The sequence below is a fragment of the Impatiens glandulifera genome, chromosome 8 (genome assembly GCF_907164915.1).
Source record: "Impatiens glandulifera chromosome 8, dImpGla2.1, whole genome shotgun sequence".
Lineage (NCBI taxonomy): Eukaryota > Viridiplantae > Streptophyta > Magnoliopsida > Ericales > Balsaminaceae > Impatiens > Impatiens glandulifera.
In genome coordinates, this window is record NC_061869.1 from 19,890,015 (window position 1) to 19,908,286 (window position 18,272).

The window sequence follows — 18,272 nt, forward strand, 5'->3', positions numbered from 1 at the left end:
AATCTAGTGACCGTAGAAGATGAATATGCTGATTGATTCTCAATTTTGTCATGTTTGGAGATAATGGATTGAAAAATCTCCTTCAAGGGAGCCAAAGCTTCAATGATCATATTGTGGACGCTCACCATCCCCGGGATACTTCTTCAGATGAAGTGTGAGTAGAGGAGACTAGAGAGACAAATCGAAGAGGTGTAGGAAGAGAACTTACCTAAATAAATAATTCTGGTTTTGTGTTTCGGGGTGGAGCTTGGGGATGATGTGCATAAATTATTGCTTGAGAACTGACCTCATCTATAAGAATCTCATTTTAGTTTACGGATAAAGTCCGAAATTTCTTTAGAGTTGATAGACATACCAGGAAGAGAGTTAGCAGGAGTCGACTGCTTGGACTTTTGAGCTTCAGACTCATTCTCCTTAGCCACCTACTCTTCTGGAGGAGATGATTCAACACCTGATGAGGAAGTATATTCAATTTGAAAAGAAGAGGGAACTTCATCAACTGTGGACGTTGGTTTTGAACATGCTTGATTTCCCTCAACTTCTTTTTCACTTTCTTCGGACTTAGAAAGAGTAACACTTGTTGTTGACACTTTATCACCAGATAATAGCCCTTTTCCCGCATGGAGGCACAACGACGCTCTATCTCTTCCTTAGAAAAAGGGAATTTCTATTTAATAGATAACTGCAAATGATCATAAATGTGAAACATTTAAAAGCAACGTTCCTCTGCAGAAGACTTCTCCTGCTCGATTAGATACTCCTTCGACGTTTTCTCACCTCCCTCGAAGATCTGTTCAACTCTGAAGATATAGCGAACCTTGTCCTAAGGGGGTGACATTTCGTTAAAGAAATCCATTAGCTCATCCTCATCATAATGGTTTAAATCTGTTTAAGGAGAGCCCAAAATTCATCTAAACTGGAGGATACTGTGTCATGCACGAATTTAAGAGTAGTTGAACAATACTCCTCCATTAGAGCGTTAAGATGGTTTAACACCTCCGCATTTGTTTTCGTAGTATCAGCAAACAGATTGAAGTTCATTCTTTATCTTGTATAGAATGGAAAAAAATTATATAATGGAGGTGCTAAACCATTAGCCCGTTAAGATGTTTTAGCACCTCCGCATCCGTTTATATAATTATTAAAAAATGTCAAAAAATACTTTTATGAACTCATTTTATTTAAAATTTTCTCTCTTATAGTTTAAAGTGGACCAACCATATAAATTGACAACATTCATTTGGATATAATATTACTTATTATTATATACTTATTTGAAAAAATAAAATTATTAAAAAAAATAACAAACCAATACATTTAAGTTATTTATATCTACAATTATTTTGATTATTTAATAATCAAATTTAATAAGAATTTATATTTATCAAAAAAAAATTATTATAATAGATAATTAGACTAATATAAAAATAAATTTAAATTAATATATATATATATATATATATATATATATATATATATATATATATATATATATATATATATATATATAAAAGAACATACAATAAAAAAAATTGTACTTTTCAAGGATAGAGTGTCTTCCTTTTTTTTATAATAATAAATTATTATAATAAATAATTAATCAAACATTAACAAATATTTAAAATTAATATATTAATTAAATAAAAAATATGTATTAATAAAAAAGTTGTTCACACAATGCCTTAATTTATTTATTATAATAATAAATTATTATAAAAAAATAATTATACAAATATGAAAAAATATTTAAAATTAATACATATATAAAAATAATTAAATAAAAATTATATCATAATTAAAAATTATTCTTTTGATCATAATTTTTCTTATAATAATAAATAAGTCTTACATACATTTCTCAATCAAATAAATAAATATATTTTTAATTTGTTTTTACAATAAAAATATGACTTATCTATTAATTTTTTAATATTTATTCAATATTTATTTACATAATTATTAAAAAAATATCAAAACATACTTTTAACAACTAGTTTTATTTAAAAATAATTTTTATGGTTTAAAGTCGACAAACATATAAATTAACAATATTCATTTGGTGTTATTCAAGTATAATATTATTTATTATTATATATTTATTTGAAAAAAATAAAAAAATAAAAATATTAAAAAATTAATAAATCAATTTATTTAAATTTTTTATATTTATAATTATTTCAAATTTTGTAAGAATTGATATTTATTAAAAACAAAAATAAATAAATTATTATAATACATAATTAGATAAATATAAAAATGAATTTAAATTAATATATATATATATATATAGGAGGGATAATAGAGTGAGGAAATTTGATGAGGGAATTTGGTGAGGGAATGACTTGCATCACATTCATTGGTTGAAAAATATAAAAATGGGAGGAAAGAGAGAAAAGAGAGAAATTATTTAATTTTTCAGCGAATAAGATTATGCTAAGTCATTCCCTTACCTAATAATTTCTCATATATATATATATATATATATATATATATATATATATATATATTATATATATATATATATATATATATATATATATATATATATATATATATATAAAAGAACAGACAATAAAAAAATTATTCTTTTCAAGGATAAAGTGTCTTACTTTTTTTTTATAATAATAAATTATTATAATAGATAATTATATAAATATTAACAAATATTAAAAATTAACATATTAAATAAATAAAAAAAATATGTATTAATGTTTTAATTTATTTTTTATAATAATAAATTATTATAAAAGATAATTAGACAAATATTAAAAAATATTTAAAATGAATTAATATATAAAATAATTAAATAAAAAACTATATAATAATTAAAAATTATTCTTTGATCATCATTTTTCTTATAATAATAAATGATTATAAGTCTTAAATACATTTCTTAATAATTTAAAACTTAACCTATTTATTTAAATATATTTTTAATTTATTTTACATTTTTTTATTTTCTTTAAATTATTTTAACAAACATTTTTTTTTTATTTCATCAATTTTAATTAATATATATATAATTATAATTATTTTATTAAAAAAACATTAATTATTATATGATGTGTCTTAATTTTTTTTATAATAGTAAATAAGTTTAAAATACATTTCTAAATCATTTAAAACACTTATCATAATTGTAACACGAGAATGGTCCCCCTCTGCAGCTTAGCACATGTTTGCACGGCACATGACAATACTAGGGGAGATCGCAGGGTGACTCAATGTTCGATGCGTTTTAACCTTGGTTTGCGTGTCATTCATCTTTTAAAAGAAAACACTATTTTAAAAGATTTTGAAGATACCTGAGAGCCTTTGAAATTAATCATATAAAAATAATTAATTTTATTCAAATTTTAATAATCTGGGGACCAAATAATAATTTTGTTAAAACCCAGTTTAAATTAATCAAACACAACTAATTTAAAATATTATTTATTTGAAAACAGACTCGCCAGATAATTTTAGAAAAAATAGTAAAAGGTATGTGTATATATAAACGTATATTATACTAGTGTTTCTATAATAAGTTCGGTTTTTGATTACGCTTAGGAAATAACTTTCGAGTTAGGGACGAACCCAAAAATTAGGGTTGGGGTGGGCTTAAAAAAATCGGTGTGGGCTTAAAAAAATAACGAGTAAATTTTGAATAAAATTAGTAGATAAATGTAAGTTTTACCATTTTTTTAATAATTAGATAAAAAAACATGAAAGTATATTAAATTTTTTTTAAGAAATTAGCGGGTATAGTCAAATTTGAACCGTAAAAAAAAATCGGGGTGGGCTACATAGATCCGACCATATTTCGAGCTATGTCCTCCACGCCCGTCAAATAACAGAAAGTTCATAAATCATCTAGGGAATGATTTTAAACAAAGAAATCAAAAAATTGAACTCGAGAATAGATCAAACCGATCAAACTTGAAAAAAATCAATTTGTAATCACAATTTAAATCACAATGATCCTGGATGCTTACAAACAGTTGGAGAACACTCCAATGATGTATTAGAAGCTTTCCTGAAGCCTGGATCAAAGATTTGATCGCCGGAGAGGATTTTACAAAAATCTAGTTCTTGCCGGAATCTTCATTCTTTGATTTAGGTTGTAAGATGTGATGATTATTTGATGGATTGAAAGGAGAGTACCTAGAGGGTATTTATACCAAACTAGGTCGGTTGTGGTAGATGACAACTTCAATTTGACAATCGAAGTTCTTATTTCTAATTATGTTCTTATCTTCGGTAGCCTAGTTCTAGGAAGGTAGGGATTCTCAATTTAGGGGTAATAATCGTGGAGAGGAGACGTGTATGAGGGTTAAAAAAGAAGGAATAAGATGAAGTGTAGGGGGAGATAAAGCTTCTAGGAGAATCGTCGACGTCAATCGCGGCCTTCGGCGATCGCCCTGTTCGATCTGGAAAGACGAACGAAACGACGTCGTTTCGTTTAACCGAAACGCGTCGTTGCGTTCCGTTGGAGATATGTCTGCGTTTGGGCAATTAGACTAATAGGGTTGATGTCACATTAGTTAATCTCATGTGGCCCCTGGGGCGCGTGTGTTATGTTACATTCGGATGCGTGGCATCCTCCTAGGCACTAGATGAAAATGCAGCGTTGATTTGATGACCCTAAATCTTGTTGCAACAATTAAACATAATTTTGGTTAAACAAGATTATCAATTTATATTTTTAATAAAAAGGTTATTTGAATTCGAATTTTAATCCATTTCTTACGTTTTTCTTCCAAAAAAATTTTACAAAAAAATTTTTGGAAACATAAAAAAATTATGTTCATTATTTTTAAATTTGGGAATTTTATGGTATTTATTTAATTGTTTTAAACCATAATTTATGTCTAAAATCATAATTAAATAACTTCAACCCTTCTTGAGTTTAATTTGGGTAAAATAAATACAATATTTTAATTTCAAATTATTTTTGGATTTTATTTAATTTTTCTAATTAGGGTTTAATACAACAATTAACCCTAACTTGATCTTTAATCCTTTTTAGATTATTTTAAATTTAAAAGTTTTAAATATTATTTTAATATTATAATTTAATAATAGTATTTGTAAATTTAGGGTAAGTTAAAATTTTATACTTACAGAATGCCCTCTCGAACCGAGTTTGATTAAAACAAACTTCTATTTTGGAAAACTTGGGTTTGAGGTTTGAATATCTTGAAATTTATACCATAACTTAATAAGGTAGAAGGATATAACATGGATGGCATGCAGAAGCTGGGGATGAATCATAACAATGACTTATAGATGGGGACATCCACATGATCATTCGTTGGTTGAACCTCGTCTAGGGACAGACTATCACAATAGTCTTACGCATGCTGAGGAGTAAACATGACTCCAACTGGGATGGATTATTATAATGATCCTTTCATAACAATGATTGATAATGTCTATTCATGAATAGATAGGGTTTGTATGAAGAGCAAATAAAACTCTCTATGGGGAAGAGTCTTATGCTAGTAAGACTTTCTTTTAATTTAATAATGAAATAGGACTTTCTTGGGGAATACTCTCCTAGGGAATAGTGATAATAATCACTCCATGTCCATCAAAAGATGAAATTTGTCGTTGGAGGTTGGTCATAATAATGACTCTCATGAATACCTATCATGAGATAGAGCTTATTGTGGGGAAGGGTAATAATAATCACTCTGAGGGGATATGTTATGACAATAACCTATGTCGATACCTATTATAATATGATTTTTTTTATAAATCATAACAATGACATGTGGTGCCTATCAACAGACATGGTTCTTATGAATCATAACAATGGCCTATTATGCCTATCAACCGATAAGACTTTAGAAAAGTCTATACAAAGTGACTGTCACATCTGAATGCAAAATCATAGCTTAACTAGAGATTTATGAGTTGAGCTGCTCTAATTATCAAATTATTTCTTTTGGTTTTGACGAAATTTCCTTCGCAATTAGGTGAAACATCGACCGATTGAGTTAAGGAGTGCTTGGGTCTTTGTGACAAAATTTACTTCACACCTGGATTAAAACCATCGAATTTCAGGGGGCTTTTTATTTTTTTTATCATTTTAGGTAGTATTTCAATAAAATCTTTTTCCCTTTTATTATATGAAGTGACCTTCACAACTGGGTGAAACATCAACTGTTGTTTGTCATTTTTGAAAAAGGGACTGTTCCCAATTCTATTTCAAATAATGTTTGTAAACAAAAGAAACCTTGATTCCATCCACGAATCATAGTGACTTGGATTCGAAATATGTTCGGGGCTAAGATACGAGCATTTCTACAATCAGAAGAGATTTTATCGCTATAAAGAACACAAATTCTTTTTTCTCCTATGTTAAGATATAGATGATAAATCGAATCTCATGCACACGATTATCCAAACTCTTAACTCGCAAGGAAGGTGACCGAGACATGGGGTCTCGTTCAACTATAATTTTGGTTACTTTTGTTGTGGGCCACAATCCTTCTAAAGTTCGAATATTCCTTGTATAGTCGTAAAGAGAACTTCAACTCTGTCTTTGGACTTTTTTTAGGCTTCTGGGATGTATCTAGATAAATCAATACGTTTTTCTATTGAGATAGTTATAGGAACAACTGCCCAAGTGAGCATAAACGGTGATTTCAACACCTCAACCTACACGAGAGCATGTATATTTTTAGTTCCCGGTGTTAATCTAGGAGAATCAATATGTTTTACTCGTGTGATAGTCATCGGGATAGCCGCCCGAGTGAGCATCATAGTGATTTTACCTCAACCTATACGAGAGCATATATTATTCAGATATGTATATATTTTTTTATTTTTTTGAAGTCTTGAGTCTAGCTCTCTCTATTCTCTTGTACAAAGGGGAATGAGACGTCCTTTCTCATATTGTGGATTTGCTTGGCTTTTGGGGGTTTATTATAGTTTTTTTCCCAGAAGTCTTCCATAGAGGGTTAATCTTTTGGATAATCGCGTAGCACGAAAATGAGCTTAATAAAGATATCCATCAATTAGAGTATTCTAGAAACTCGGGGTCATATTCGGGAGATTAATCACTATTTGATTAAGAAAGTAGCTCTTAGATTTTGTCCTTACTTATTTCTTAAAATCCTTGACACTAGCTAGTGGAAAGAACCAAGGCTCATACTATCTTTAGACTTTATGTCAGACAAAACTAGGAATATCTATTCCTTTATTTATTATTTTTTTATTGAGTTTGAGACCGGACCTACATATAGACTACCTACGTATCTTCCTTTTGTCCTTGACATATTTTTTTTATTCCTCTAGAAGAATCAGGTCTCACGTAGTTCTCCCGTCATTTGATGTGACGTAGTTATACAAAACTAGAGGTCAAATAGTCCATTCCAAGCTAGGATTAACTTCTAGGGATTATGACGCAGTTATACAACACTAGAGGTCGATTAGTCCATTCGAGACTGGGGACTAAACCCATTTTAATCCTGGTAGGGCTGGATCAATGTCTCCATAGTCCTAGTAAGACTGAATTGGGAGCAATCATGGTAATGCTGGATTGAGAGTCGTCATATAAGGCTTGATTGAGAGCCGTCATAGTCTTGGAAAGACTGGATTGAGAGTCGTCATAATCCTGTTAAGGCCAGATTGGGAGCCGTCATAGTCCTAGTAAGACTGGATTGAGAGCCGTCATAGTCCTGGTAAGGCTGAATTGGGAGTCGTCATTTGCATAGGCCGACATTACACATAATATCGTTTCGATGCTTCTAGATTTCTTAGAGCAATAAACTATTCACCTTCAACTATAGATAGACGAACTGCACCTCTAGAGAGAATTTTCTTAATTAGGAAGGGTCCTTCCCATCGTGGTTTGAACTTGCCCTTATGGTCTAATAGTTCTCGAGTTTGCTTAAGCACTAAGTCACATTCTTTTAGTTTCATGGGCTTGACCTTTCTATAAAAGGTACCGACCATTTGTTTCTGGTAAGTATGGGTTTTGCATAATGCATGAAACCTATGATCTTCCATCAACTAGTCATATGGAGATTTTACCCAGTATTCTTCAATGACGTGAGATTCTAAAAGGACTCTCAGTGTAGAGATTTCAATCTCAATAGGTTGTACGACATCTATACCGTATACTAGAGAATAGAGAGTTTCGTCTTTCGATGCCCGAGAAGTCATGCAATATCCTCATAAGGCAAATCGCAACTTCTCATGCCAATTTTTGTATGTCATGTTCATCTTTTTGATGATCCTAACCACATTTTTATTGGACGCTTCGACCGCGTTGTTACTTTGGGGTCGATAGGGCGATGATTTGTGGTGTTCAATTTTGAACTCTATGAGCAAGGATAAAACCTTTCCCTAGAAGTGTCTTATATTATCTTAAATAAGGGCATGAGGTACTCCGTATCTATCGATGATGTTGATACAGATGAACTTTGTCACTTGAGTAGATTTAAGAATCTTGTAGGATGCTGCCACGACCCATTTAGAGAAATAGTCGATGTTATGAGTATGAACCCATGTCCATTTTTTGCACGGGGATAAATTTTCGCAATGACATCAATGCCCCATATAGAAAAGGACCATGGTGATGTCATACTTTATAGCAAAGGTGTTGGAGTATGGTTAGATTAACATAGATCTGACACTAGTGACAAAATTTTACATAGCTGACACATTCATGTTCTATATTTTTCCAATAATATCCGAGACTGCGTATTTTCTTTACAATGGCTAGTCATTCATGTGTGAATCATTCCCGCATGTACTTCCTCTATGATCCATCGAGCTTCGGAACCATCGACACAGAGTATGTTTTGACCATCAAAAGATCATCAGTATAACTTGTTAGCTATCCAAGTATAGTTAGTGGAATATTGGTGCAGGGCTCTTCATTCCTTAACTCGTAAATGTGACGAATATTCTCCATACTCGATGTATATTTGAAGAATATCGAACCATAGTTTGATGGACACTTGAATGGAGGCTACCACTCTGATTTCGAAATTGGGCTTTTGTTTTTGCTAGATTTTTTGCGATTTGACCTTATTTCCAACAGGGATTTGGGTCATGGCTGTTAGCATAGCTAAAGAATTGGAAAAACGATTTTGGCTTCTTGGCGCGTGCACAAAAGACACGTGTTCAAACTTGTCGATAAATCGGAGTAGGGAGGCATGATAGGGTTTAAGATTTTCCCCTCGTACTTGCCATGTTCCGTTAACTTGGGATATAACCAGGTTAGAGTCCCCAACTACATCTAGTTATGTTGCTCCTCTTTCGTATGCGATTTTCAGACCTGAGAGACATGCCTAATACTCAACCTCATTGTTGGTTATTGTTGGTTATATAATATTCTAACTTAATTGAGATAAAATATACGTTCTCTTGAGATCTATCATGAGAATTCCAATTTTGTAGTCATGTTTTAATGAAGCTCCGTCAAACATTAACTTCCATGTGTCTGAAGAGACAAACATTAAGGTGTTATCGGGAAAGTCGTGTTCATAGGAAGGCTCGATTGTGATGTGTCGATTGGCCAGGAAGTCTGCAACAACGCTTCCTTTAACAGAATTTTGAGCCGTATATGTAATATCGTACTCAGAAATCATCATCATCCATTTAAAGAGTCTGGACGATAACAACGTTCGCATAAACAAATAATGGATTTGATCCAACCTGGATACCAACTTGATAGGGTGTGCTTGCATATAGTGCCTCAATCCATACAAGTGCCCAACACACTTTTTCGAGTGTCGAATATATTAATTCGCATCTAGTCATTCTCTTACTCAGATAGTAAACGGCGATCTAGAAATGAACCAAATGAAGAAGCCTTTAAAGATTCCAGTTGAAGATCGGTGAAGACCACTTCGGTGAAGAAATTCTGGCGTGGCTCCACGTTTGACTAGGCCTTGATCCGTGTTGACTCGGGCCTAACTCACCCGGGTTCACTTGCCTTTAACCTCCTTTGACGGATGTCGGTTGCCGCCCATTTGCCCGGTGCGTCCGATCTCTGTTCCGGCGCTGGCAACCGCACGCCACCGTGTACGACGGGCTCCAGTGGTCCTTCGGGAAAATAATATTTATTTTTATTTTTCAATATTTGTCTGAAAAACGTAAAATACAATATTAGTCTTACAACTTGTGAAATAATTATTTATTTTAACTCTATCGATCTAATAAATGTGTGTTTAGGAGAAAATAATATTATTAAAATTTAAATTATTTGTTTATTTATCATGTGTTTAAGGGCTTATTTTCTATTTTTATAACCTGTGTTCTTCAAAATTACAAAGAAAAATTACAGACATTTCATTGCCGTCAGCAAGTTTCTCTCTCTTGAATATACTCCCGCGGCGGCGGAAGAATTCTGGTTAATTTGCGATGAAGATTAGTAGCTCAACCTTCGTGTCGTTTGTTATAACTTTAGGGTTTCTATCAAACATGGCTGATTCACTCCAATTTAATCTTGAATCGGGAGTTGGGAAATGCGTATCGGAAGATGTCAGGAGCAATTCAATGTCGGTAGGAAAATACCATATAGTGAATCCGAACGAAGGTCATCCCCTTCCTGAGACTCACAATCTCACCGTGAAGGTAAGTGAGAATTTTTTTGAAGAGACAATAGTTTTTTTCAATTCTTTCCGATTTGGTTACTTTATGGCCTTGTTTTTATGGATTTCTGGAATTAGGTCACTTCTCCGACAGGGACTAGTTATCACCTTGCGGAACATGTTAGTTCAGGGCAATTTTCTTTTCATGCTATGGAGGTTGGCGATTTTTTGACTTGTTTTTGGGTAGTTGATCATAACCCAAAGATTACTTTAACAATTGATTTTGAATGGAGGACTGGAGTGGCTGCTAAAGATTGGTCTAGTATTGCTAAGAAAGACACTGTTGATGTAAGAAATCTCTCTATTTTCATTTTGATTATTCTGTTTTCTTGTATTTGATTCCATGTGTTTAGTTTGGATTGAAATTTTCAATGAGTTTGATGATATGGTGTTTCATAGAGCAATGATGGTTCAAATCCTGTTGAAAGTTCTTCATTCTAGGCTTTCATTTAAAGGATTCTTCATGATCTTGTTGTTTTTGGCTGTTCTGCTGACTTGTTTATGGGTTTTCCTTTGATTTGTAGTCTATGGAAAGTGAGCTGAAGAAACTGCAGGAAGTTATAACTTCAATTCATGAAGAGATGTTTTATCTTCGTGATAGGTAATCGAATTGAATTGTTTTATCTATGATTTACAGTAAGGGAACAACATCTTTACTTACACATTCATTCAAATAATTTTAACAGGGAAAAAGAAATGCAGACACTTAACATTGGCACAAACTCGAGATTGGGTTGGTTAAGTGTTCTTTCGCTTTGTGTTAGCCTAGCCGTGGCTGGTTTGCAGTTTTGGCATTTGAAGAACTTCTTCCAAAAGAAAAAACTTATTTAGATCCATTTTGGGTTACATATATTACCCATTTGCAGTTTTTTATTTGACTATATATCCTATACACAGTTCATGCAAAAGAATCCAAATTTCTTATAGGCTTAAAGTTTTTATTGTTGTGTAAACAATTGCTTTCATGGTTGTGTAATTTTTCTCCATTCTTCTGCAAACTAGTTCTATCCAGTCCAAGCAATCTTTGATTTTGAGAAAGTTGGTTTTTTTATAATTAAAAGGGTATTAGTGTATAATTAAAAAAAAGAATGGGTATTTTGATTAATAAATTAAGTAATGTAAATGTAGTGAATGATGTTTTAAAATTTGTTAAGGTTGATATTTAATTAGGTTGAAAGTATTTTAGGAAAGTAATTTTTTATATAATTTTGTAATATCAACTATTTATAAACTGTTTGGTTATGTCAAATTAGAATCAAAAAAATAATATATAATAGGAAAATTAGACAATTTTATTATCTCATTAAAACAAATATTCCCAAAGTTAGAAATGAATTCATTTGTATTAGTTTGGTACACTTTTTTTAATATTCAATTTATGTGATTTTTTACCTAATTTGATATTATTGTTTTTGGAAAATTATCAAATTATATTGTAATTTTGACTTTTTTTAAAACAAAAATTGTATATATCATTATTATTATTTGACAAATATATAATTTATTGAAATCATGTTCAGTTATAAAATATGATAATGATTAACATGCCAAATAATTCACATATTAATATTAAAATTTTAGTTAATAATGAAATGAAGATATGTTGGATATTAGACTCACCAATTAATGAAAATACTTTAAATTTCTCTTCTGAAAAAAATAAAGGAAAAAATAAACCTCTCCAATAAACAATTCTTCTATATTTTCAACTCATTATAATTTTTTTACATTAAGAAGGTAACACAATAATTTAGTTCACTTATTTTTTTTCACTATACTTTTATTTACATAAATTATGTTAATAAATTAATTTTTATTTTAATAGAATTTTAACAGTGGGCATTTAAATATATATAAATAATATATATTTAAATATTGATGACATAAATTATGTTAATAAACAATTCAACTATTATATCACTTTATATTATTTAAATAATTATATCAAACTATATAATCTACAGAAGATTATGTCAATTTCTTTATAAATCCTTGAAATCTCATTATTGTTTTCAAAATCTCCACAATATTACATTAAAAATATATAAAACCTTCAACCTTTCCAAAAATAATATATAACACTCTTAATTTGTAAAATTAACAAAAATAATTATCCTATATCTAACCATTGTCCTTAATTTATTATATTACATTTATTTTTCACATTCCATCTTTACCACCAATCTCAATTATTTTTGGAATATCCTCAAATTAAGATATATCTTCTTTGAAAAAAAAAATCAAAATATGAGAATTCAATTTTAACTAGATATAAATTGAGTCAATATACAAGTAATTTTATAAATATATATTTGTAATATGTAAATACATTTACTTATTGATATGTATATAGAATTATTTGTCAATATAGAATTTTAATCAAACATTATTATTTAGTTTTTTTAAATGTGACATTTTTTCACAATCCAATCAAAAATTAAAACAGCATAATGTAAAACAAATATATATATATATATATATATAATAAATAAATAAATAAATAAATCCTTTTCCTTTTATAGAGAGCCTACATCATTCAAAACAAATATATATAAGACTAATGAAGCTTTAGCCTATATCTAACATAAAATTATAAAATGCTGATTTTTACTTGCATTGTTTTATTTTCCTCTATAGGTCTATCTAGAGGGATTTATCTCCTAGAAAATCCCCAAACAAATATTTCAATCCTCAACTCATATGACAATAAGCTAATTGTTTATTTAAACGAGATACCATTTGATCACGACAATCGATGAATTTTGTACTAATCATGATAATTCACTTTTTAAAATAAACTTAAGATGATCAATCATAATCAGAGTCGGCTTCGAATTTTAGACTTCCCAAACCTCCCGATGAAAGAAATTGGATTATTTTTTACTTATCTAGTAAAAAATTGATAAAAAAAATTGTTTTTGGAAAGACTTGAAACCAAACCAAATGAATATTATTAGTTTTTATCTTGAACTACTATGTTACAACATTTTACGTTTAAAACAAAACAATACATTTCTAACTAAATATCTTAATGTTTTAGTAAATTAGTTGTCCGTCCTGGAGAGTGAGCTGTCTTAACCCTAGTGTTTGACGTGGTCCTGATCATAACACTCTCATTCCTTTCTATCATAACACTCTTTCACGACATGGGTATTATATATCCATGTACTTTAGTCTAAGGCTCTAAGCCTACCTAAAGTTGAAACATTTTGAATTAAAGATTGTTCACTTAAGATTCAAGACAAAAAAGGACCGGAACGATCCAGTCCCGAGACTGCCACTCCCATCATACTTCAATATTACAAGGTTAAACCTGCTCTCAAAAATCTAAAGAATGTACTATAATTTATATTCGCAACATGGAAAAAAACTAGAATCGAATAACAAGAAACTTGAACATCTTTAAAACAGTAAATAAGGAAGATATTTCAACTTAGGCAGAATATTGTAGACTCAATATTGTGAAAACAAGGAAGATATTTCAACTTAGGCAGATTATTGTAGACTAAATATTGTGAAAACCAATGACATGTTAAGACTTAGCTAGTTGAGTTATGGTGATTCCCCCTTCTAGATTTATCTTCTCATCAACAGTGTTGCGATATAATAGCTTGTTTTTGTTGACTTATTTCACGTGATTCTTTTTTGGAGTTTAGGTATTTTCAGTAATGGAAAGATACACAAGTGAAGATAATTCATGTTTTTTTTTTTTTCTGAGTTGATCATTTGAATCTCTTTAAAAGAGAGGTCAGAGTTGGAGTTGCCTTACCTTAGTTTGTTTCATAATACCCAGTCATACGTCAAATTTTCACATTTTGCTTAACAAATCTAGCAACAAATGTTAGATATATTTGAAATTAATCTTGATTTATTTGTGAGAAATTAAAACTGCAATTAACGGAAGCGTACTCATCTTCTTTTTCTTTAGAATGATTTTTTAAATTTTCTCTTTCTTTAGAAATGGAATGAATCTTTCAATTGATGAGTACATCAAATTAATTTCTCTATGTTAATGGAAACTTAAAGAGGAAATTGATCGCACCTCAAATAGGGACCATACAGTTATAAAATAATCAGCATGTTAGTTATTTTGGTTTGAATATTTCTAATTTAGCCACTTCATAAAATTAGAAATATCACTTAGGTATAGTCACTTTATATTAATGACAAATACACCCACAAATTTATAAATTTAATTTCACATTAGATCACATTATTCTAGCTTATATAAAAGATTATATTTGCACAATTATTTATTATAATAGTGACACATAAATTCCAATAATCTTTCACTAAGTCACGTATGTATAAAAATAAATGTGTCAATTATGCGCCCAAAATTTTGGGTCATCTCAATCGTATGTTGTATAAATAATTTTATCAATTAGTTATATTAATATAAGGCCAAAAAACTCGTAATTGTATTTAATCACAACTATACTCAACAATGATCACATAAATTAATACAATTAATTAAAAAATCATATCATGAATCTGAAGAATGAAAATTCCATGCACGGTGATCTTTTCATTTCAATTTTCAATTGGTCTTATTTAAGTGAAATATGACCTTTAACATTATTATACAAAATATCTTTAAACATTATCAAACTGAAAAACAAAAGTGAATACACAAATATTTTAAAGTCATAGAACAATAATGTAATATAAATTTTCACTTAAACTAAAGATCCTCAAATACTAAAATACCCATGTGAGTAGTGTGCTTATGAAAGACATTGGGTATCGAGCCTTTAGTAAGAGAATCTTCTAACATGGGATTTGTTCCTATATATTTTATGCTTAATTGTCCATTATATACTATTTCTTTAACAACAAGGAATTTAATGTCAATAAATTTTGACTTTGTTGTACTCATGTTGTTATTAGAATACAATATAGTTGATCTGTTATCACAGTATAATTTTAGTGGTCTTTCAATTCCTTCTATAATACGCAGCCTTATGACAAAATTGCATAGCCATAAACTATGATTTGATGTTTCATAACATAATATTAATTCAACTGTCGTGGTAGAAGAAGCTAAAAATGTTTTTTAGCACTCTTCTAGGATATAACTCCTTCAGCTAACATATAAACATAGCCTAAAGTCGATCTTCTACTATCTTGGCGTCCTGCAAAATCAGAGTCAGAATACCCAATAATTTCAAACTTATTTGGCCTCTGATATATGAGCATGTAATATATTCCTGCGTTACTAAGATATCTGCCTAAAACTCCAACAATATACGAAATATTAGAACGCGTACATACTTGAGCATACATCAAACTCCCAATAACCGAAGCATAGGGAATTGATTTCATTTATTCAATTTCAATATTTCCTTTTGGGCATTGATTGAGATAAATTTTTCTCCTTTAGCGATAGGGGTATTTAAAGGTTTACTATTAAACATTTTATACATTTTAAGCATTATATAAATATAGTTTCTTTGAGATAACCCAAGAATACCTCGAGAACGATCTCGATGTATTTAGATTTCTAAAACAAAAGAAGCTTCGCCAAGATCTTTCATTTCAAAATTCTTTGATAAAATTTCTTGGTTTCATACAATATGCTTAAATCATTTGTAGCAAGTAGTATGTCATCAACATACAAAACCAAAAAAATATGTTTATTCCTAATAAATTTTTGATACACACATTAATCAACAAAATTTACCTCGAAACCAAATCAGATAATAATTGATGAACTTTGTGATACCATTGACGAGAAGCTAGTTTAAGCCCATAAATGAATTTTCTCAATTTACATACCATATGATTTGTGTCTCCGAACACAAAGTTTTTTGGTTGCACTATATTGAAACTAGAGAAAATATCTCTTTAAAGTCAATCACTTCTTTATGAGAATAACCTTTTGCTACAAGAAGAACTTTATATTTTTCAACATTACCCTTTGTATCTCGTTTGGTTTTAAAAATCTATTTACAACCAATAGGTTTTTTTCCTTCTAATAATGGGGTAAGTTCTCAAACTTTATTGCCTTGCTTAGATTTGAACTCTTCGTTCATTGTACAAATCTACTTTCCAAAATTAGTATCCTTCATAGAATGTTAGAAGCTCATAGAGTCATATTCCATTATACCACCACTATCATCATTTTCTTGAAGAAAAACTATAGTCATTAACCTCGATTTGCATGTCAGAAATCTTTTTAAAATAAAATTGTAACCCCTAGAAAATCCCTAGTTAGTTATAACGTGTCTAGTTGACACATGGAAATATAGAAGGGGACCCGAGATGGCTCGAGGTTCGATGGTTTCAATCTTGGTTTGTGTGTCAAGCATTTTTTAAAATAAAACATTATTTTTTAAAAGATTTTGATATTATCTGACAACTTTTAAAATTAATTATTTTTTATTCAAATTTTAATAATCTAGGGATTTGTTAAATTAAATAATGCTTTGATTTGAAATCCGATTTAAATTAATTAACATAATTCATTTAAGAAAATTTTATTTATTTGAAGACAGAGTCGCCAATTGATTTTAGAAAAATCAATAAAAAGGTGTATGTGTAAAACGTACTTTATACTAGAGTTTTGTTTTTTGTTCGATGTTTGGTGATACTCGAGAAAATATTTAAAATACATTTTTAAATTTTTTGGAATTTTTAGAAAATGATTTGAAGTCCCAAAATTACAAAAATAATTTTGGATTTTGAAAAGTGGAATCAAACAAGCCTTAGGACCAGAGTCCTAAGGTTCGGATCCGATTTTATCGGTTAGGATCCGGAGACCCTCGGCTTAGGCTCGAGAGCTCTTGGTCTAAGTACCAGAGTCTCTCGGTCGATGTGCTAAGGACGCTCGGTCCTTACCTAATCTTATCGGTTTAGGTGTACAAACATATCGGTCCTAAACTAACCTAGGGCTAGATTTCTCGGTTCTGGACTTAGGAGTTATCGGTTCCAGGTCAGACCTCTCGGTCCTAGGTCCAAATTTCATCGGTCCTAAGTGAGAATTCTCGGTCAAATTCCTCGATCCTAGCTCAAGAACACTAGTCATAAGTCTCGGTTCTAACTCAAGAACATCGCTCCTAAGTCTCAGTCCTAACTCAAGAACATCGGTCCTAGGTCTCGGTCCTAGGTCAACTTTCTAGGTCCTTGATCTCGGTCTGGACCGAGGATCCTTAGTCGGATCCCTCGGTCCTAAACTCACAGGTCTCGGTCCTCAAGAACAAAAGAATTCATTATTTTAAATTAGTTTTTTTAGAAATTATTTTTTGATTCAAGAGATTGGGTAGCTTCACAAAACTCCCATAAACATATTTATCATCATCTCAAGGTATAGATCGACCTAGATGATGATCAATTTGTTTAAACAGTTTTTGATAAAAAAATCGGGTTTTTGATTTTAGTGTTATTTTAAAGTGAAAGGAGATATCAAATAACTTCCTTATAACACATATACTTGATTGGTACCAAAAACAAGAACACCAACTGTTCGTTTTGACCAATTCAAGAAATCAAAATTTCCATTTTATTTTGTAAATTTTGATTTTGATCAAACATTATCCAAATAGTTTTTCAATATCATTACAATCATGTTGGGAATCTTTATGGACTGTGATTCGATCGAATTAGCCCAAGAACAACGAACCCACTTTTTTTTTATTTTGAAAATTTAAATTTGGATTTTTGTTTGTTAGATTGATT

The 18,272-nt window shown here is 30.1% G+C and overlaps 1 protein-coding gene across 1 annotated transcript; it reads left to right on the plus strand.

Moving 5' to 3' along the window:
- Positions 1–10,296: 10,296 nt before the first annotated feature.
- On the plus strand, positions 10,297–11,582 carry LOC124912186 (transmembrane emp24 domain-containing protein p24delta7-like). The gene is made up of 4 exons (XM_047452749.1): positions 10,297–10,578; positions 10,674–10,883; positions 11,120–11,196; positions 11,282–11,582. Exons 1-4 carry the CDS (start codon positions 10,366–10,368, stop codon positions 11,424–11,426), a joined length of 645 nt encoding a protein of 214 aa, XP_047308705.1. The 5' UTR covers positions 10,297–10,365; the 3' UTR covers positions 11,427–11,582.
- The last annotated feature ends 6,690 nt before the right edge of the window (positions 11,583–18,272 follow it).